Source organism: Frankliniella occidentalis, unplaced genomic scaffold (assembly GCF_000697945.3).
Source record: "Frankliniella occidentalis isolate FOCC.00 unplaced genomic scaffold, Focc_3.1 Scaffold246, whole genome shotgun sequence".
Taxonomy (NCBI): domain Eukaryota; kingdom Metazoa; phylum Arthropoda; class Insecta; order Thysanoptera; family Thripidae; genus Frankliniella; species Frankliniella occidentalis.
The window spans coordinates 278,480-284,007 of NW_026267372.1; the positions used below are offsets into that span (position 1 = coordinate 278,480).

Genomic DNA, 5,528 nt, shown 5'->3' on the forward strand with positions numbered 1-5,528 from the left:
AAAAGATTTGGGTTGTGTTCTGTGTCTCCTATACTATGTAATGTTTTGAAGGTTCTAAGACAAAGTTAGTGTGAAGAGGGCCGTGTAGAGACAGTTTGCGTGTGATACTTCTCAATAGAAACATAGTAGGTTCGGAAATAATGTTTCTGAATTCATATAGTTCTGTCTCTTCATAGTTGGGTAAGAGTTTGAATAACCGCGCTGCGCGCATTCCTCAGCCGAGACCGGGGGGGTAATCACTCCGTGAAAATGCGTACACCTCAACTTTTCACTTTTCTAATTTTATTCACGGAAAAAAAGAGATTAAAAAGTGACACGCCAAAGTGTCTTAAAAGTGTAAAAAAAGTATACAAAAAATATACCAAAAAAATGCCTAAAGTGCCATCAAAGTGTTGCCGTTCCAATCCGCTATATTTTACGTATACCTAATTTATACTTTTTACAAAAGTATAGCCGAAAGTGCCATTCGGATATACCTATTTCCATGCGGGTTCACGGCCGTTTTACAACGTTTACTTCATTTTTATGCCTAAATCCCGTCCATTTTATTCATTTTTGATCTGATCAACGCACGATAAGTCATTTTTATCCTTTGTGTTTTCATCACTTTCAGTCAATTTTTTGTCAGTTTCACTTTAACTTTTTTAGAAATGTGTACACCTACTTTTAACCCCTCGGCCGAAACGGTCCGAGCCGAGCGACGAGCCGAGTCTACTGGAGGGAGGGGGGGAAAGGGAGGGGAGAGGGGGCGTCTGGCTGTGGCACGGCGGTTGATCGGGGCCGCATCACGCGCCCATATACACACAACTGGATGACTTCATGCCTGGTGCCTCTCAGCGCTCCGCATGAGAGTACAAGAAATGATACATAGTCAAGTAAAGTACTATTAATTTTAGTTGTGTATAATGTATCATCTGCTAAAAACTTCTGTCGGGTCGTCTACGCCACCTCTACTGGGCGTGCTCCTGGTTTAATGATGCAGACACTGTGCATTTTGGGTAAATTTTCGGCTTTCACGAGGTGGATATGCTCTGTGTTGGGTCGAGAAGGGCCGGTGGAGCCCAAACAAGTTCCTTTGTTCCTTATTTTCGAAACATATGATACCACGCGGACAGTTCTATGATGCTCTTCACAGATTTTCGTCCATACCGTTTCTTTCTGGTGCAAAAGTCGTCGTTTTTCCAACTTTGAGGGAAGGTCGACACCTGAAGACCGTGTCGCACGGGAAAAATAAAGTCATTCTCGGAAACTTCAATAAAAAAGGGAAATATTTAGAGGGGTAACTTTTTAAAAATCGATAAAAATGCACAGACGAGAAACACTACACACTACACTACACAACACTCACTCACTGACTCATTGATATACAAGTTTTGGCTGGGTTGGTTGGCCAATTAGTTGGCCAACTTTGGCCAATTAGTTGGCCAATTTTGGCCGATTAGTTGGCCAACTTTGCTTAGGTCTTGAATTATTTTTCTGCAAGTAAATTCTAAATTGGACACTATTTAGACTTTTAATTTTTGGACGTATAAATACATAGGTGGAACGTACTTTATAGTCAAAATGGCATTAGGTGAAGTGCATTGGCATCGGGTGAAATGTCGGTGGCAAACTTGTCATGGGAGGAATTGTTTCGGGTGAAATGGATTGGGTGAAACGTCCTGCTCCCGCTTGGCTAGGCGTGTGGTATACTGGCTCATTTTCTCCCTTCCTGATTCCTGTAAACGTTATATTTTGTTTGCTTTTCCAACCTTAAATCAAACGGTCTTTTGAGCTCGTTCCCAGCAATACTTACATCATGTAGTATAATCCCGCACCCGTGGTCATGGAACCGCAAAACAAAACTACCGATACCCAGTTTCCGAGCGGTTCTGGCAGCTGTGGCCACATGGGTGCGTGTGATATTCCGGTCATAATTGACTCCGGTAGCATCGAGCAGAGCAGCAGCACATAAAACACTGAGAAGTATATTGTATTCCGACGAATAGATCGGTCGGCTTGTTGAAGTGCCACCTGCACAAAAAAGAGCTTCCGATTAAAATATCTCGGGGCGATTCTGAAAGGCACTGACTTTGGTCCCGTGTTCAGTTCACGTTAACAAGGGTAGGCTAAATTTCATGCTCATAATCTTAAAGGTACGCCGTCGGCAGCCTTTCCAAAAGGTTATATCGACGGGTCTACCAACATCGTACGATTACTCTGTGACGCTTCGACACAGCCCCATTATTTTTGTAAAGCTGCAATTGAGTAACCTTTTCCCTTCTGGTAATATTCATATCCCATAAATTAACTGAAAGAGAATAAAATTAGCCCACAGGGCTAAGAAATCGACACCCACACCCTCACATTCTTTACTCCAGATCTTCTGGCCTTCTACCTGTACATTACTGTGTTATTTTAAACGATACATCTGATACTTTTGGAACACTAACGACTAAAGTTCACGGGCTGCTGCTCGTAAGGGCGGGTAGGGCAGTGTGTAACAGGAGCAGTGTGTACTTGACTAGTGTCAAAACTGATTTGCTGACTTGGAAAGTGACATGACGCGAGAAAAACAATCACCCTGGAACGCATATGGGCTAACCGAACTTGCTATGCAGTTGTCACAATTTCTCAGGGGTCCGTAACTTTAACATACAAGCACCTCATAACGTTTTGTTAATCGTTAATGTTCTTACCCGACACCTGATATATAGCATATGTTAACTATCGAAAGTTGTTCTTGCGATGTAAGAGAACTGAGTTAACGTGCAAGTCGAAGCGTGTCAGTGCGTGGATTTCATACTTCATTGTCAAATAGCTGAGGCACTTAACCTACAGACTTAGACCAGCAGTAGTAGTCCATTCTCCACCCCAGCACCCAAGTTAGCAATTTTTCCAAATTGCCTTAGATTTTTGTTGGACTTTAGAGTGTTTCATGCCTCTTCGGTACTAAAATGTAATTATACAATGACTGCCAGGCACCACAGCCATCATGATCTTCAAAAATATGTGAGTTATTAATTTACGACGGAAAATGTTCTGATTTTGGTTTCCATGTAGAAGTGATGATATTAGACTGAAAGTTATTAATCATGGCTTTCAAAACACCATTGTTGGCAAGTAATTAACATTGATTTGGGACGTCGTATTGTCAAATCCTGACAATATAAACATAAATAGGGATTAAATTTTTAAAACAAATTATATAGAGCGAGAATTATCAAAGGCGCTAACCTCTGAACACCCCCAATAATCTAGCGCCTTTCCTGAGGCGTTAAACCTTAGTGCTTTTCCTAAGGTGGTAAACTTTAATAGCGCCTTTTAAAGGCGTTGTTTAGCGCCTTTGTTTTACCAGTGTTAACTTAAAGTTTTATTCGCGACTTTGTGAAATTATTTAACAAACCAATCATATTCGTTATGTCAAGTTACGGACCCCTGCTTTATGTCCGGGTATTTCGTGACATTTTGCCATACTTTTCCTGATCGGTAGTCATTTCCTTATGAACTAGGTATGTGACTGGGAACTCACTGAACAAGTGAGTGGTTGGAAATCCGTACTCTGATTCTGATTGGTCGAATAATGCACCACTCGGGTTTTACTGACCTTAAGAGATGTTCTGGATTCAGATTCTATTTCCTGGACAACATCGGCCAGATCTGTGAGAAATGATGCGATGCGATCTTTCTGCAGTATCAGGAAGACCTGACCGTAAAAGTCTGAGTAGTAGCCGCAGCTCACGTCGATGCCATTAGACGTGGGCTTGTGGATTACGCCACTTATGATGAGGAGAAATGAGAGCCCGAGTATGAAGCATGATGCCTAGGTGAATGAAACACGTCTGTGGTGTTTAGAAAATCATCTACAGTGTTTAGAATGTTAGTGCACTTTGCACTTAAGACGTGATTCTGTTATGGTCATATCTGACTCTGTGATCACACAAAAGCCCATACAAGTGAACATCTTACTCATCGTCACTTATGTTCATTTAAAGGTATGCATGACATCGCACAGTCAGTGTCCAATTTTTCAGACAAAATTCACTGTTTTATCTAAATAACTTCTGCAGTGATAAACCAAGTGTTTAGCTGCTCAACACTTTTAAGTGTGCAACTGCAAGTTAAATACTTGCAAGTGTGCAAATGCAAGTTGAATACTTGCAAGTGTTCAACTCGGTAGGTGTGTACTTTTAATCGTTCAACACCTCGGTGATCTAAGATATAAATCATCTGAAAACGGCGAACATTTCGGCGTCGTTTGCCGTTCTCAGAAAATGTATATCGCAGCCCACAAATTTTTAAAAACGCTTCAAACGTGAACGTGCGTCTCGTGGCCAAAACGGAACCGAGTCTTTCTTAGCAGCCTGCCACCGACTAAGCCGTTTTCAGTAGCGGCAGCCAAGCCTTTCTCGCAGGAAGGTATCAAGCTGCTCGAGCTGAATGTTAGCTGGCCAGACACTAGCTAAATTGTAAGCTGTTAAGGGGGCAAACCTGTCAAATACAAAGGTTTAAGAGATTTTTTATTTTTAAAAATGAATTTTTCAATGGGATTTACAGTGTTTTTGGCTGAGCGATTAGTGAAGCCCATTACTCCCCTGACCGGAAAAGTTTCATTCTGTTTGTTTGTTTGTCTGTTTGTCCGTCTGTCCGCACGATAACTCGAGAAAGAATTGAGATATCGATCTGGGAATTTCAGGGTCGATTTGTATCATAAAAAGACAGATCAAGTTCGAAGATGAGCACTCTGGCTAAAAAATTGACTTTTTGAAAAATCAAAAACCATAGGTCGCAAAATACTTTTTTCCAAATATTTTTTTATGGGCTCCTAAGGGGCAACTCGTAAAAGTAGAACCCTACGCCTACGGCCGAAAATTTCTTCCGTTTTGCTCTATCTTGTACCGTTTCGGCGTTATGGGGCATTTCTTGGCGAAAACAGCGTGAAGAAGACAAAATGGTCGCTTTAATCGTAAAAAAGGCTTCATGTCACAGAATTGGAAAGGGAGTGATACTTAAACCACACATTACGGGTCGAACCACATCCTCTTTTGGGCTTAAGGGTCCCTAGATTATCTAGTATCACTAAAACGTTGATTTTTACATAACAATCTGTGAAAATTCGAACTCATAATGAAAACCGTTACTGAACAGCAGAAGTTTCATGTCCCTAATTTTAGAGTAATAAGACCCCGACAAATGGTTCGAGTATGTCAAATTTTGGGCCCGGATGGCCCTGTTCCGCTATACCCTCTCCTTAACTCGTCTCGGGTGTCAGCGCCGCAGGCCTAGCTAAATGTGCGCCAGGCGCGTCGCAGCGTAACAGTGTTTCGTGAGATATCGCGAAGCCTGTTACGCGAGACGTGGTCTGGCGTACATATGGCTAGTGTTTAGAAGCATCCTAAAAGATTGTTGCCAATGGTCCTGAGATAGGTGACGACGTCGTCGTTCTCTTTGTAGTCCGCCGCTTATCCGTCGAAGACGCAGTGGATGCGCGCTGCTTGCTTAGCCTGCTCCAGTCGCCTCTTCCACTAGTTTGAGGAGTGCCCCCCCCC

General features: G+C 42.2%; 1 protein-coding gene across 1 annotated transcript in view; it reads right to left on the bottom strand.

Moving 5' to 3' along the window:
* Positions 1–5,528, bottom strand: part of LOC127750730 (uncharacterized) — a 31,251-nt gene that overhangs the window by 18,896 nt on the left and 6,827 nt on the right. The window contains exons 2-3 of the mRNA XM_052273098.1: positions 3,587–3,802; positions 1,796–2,013 (exon numbers count right to left, since the gene is read on the bottom strand). Of these exons, the coding sequence (XP_052129058.1) occupies positions 1,796–1,932 (137 nt within the window). The 5' untranslated portion in view covers positions 1,933–2,013; positions 3,587–3,802. The remainder of the gene's footprint in view (positions 1–1,795; positions 2,014–3,586; positions 3,803–5,528) is intronic.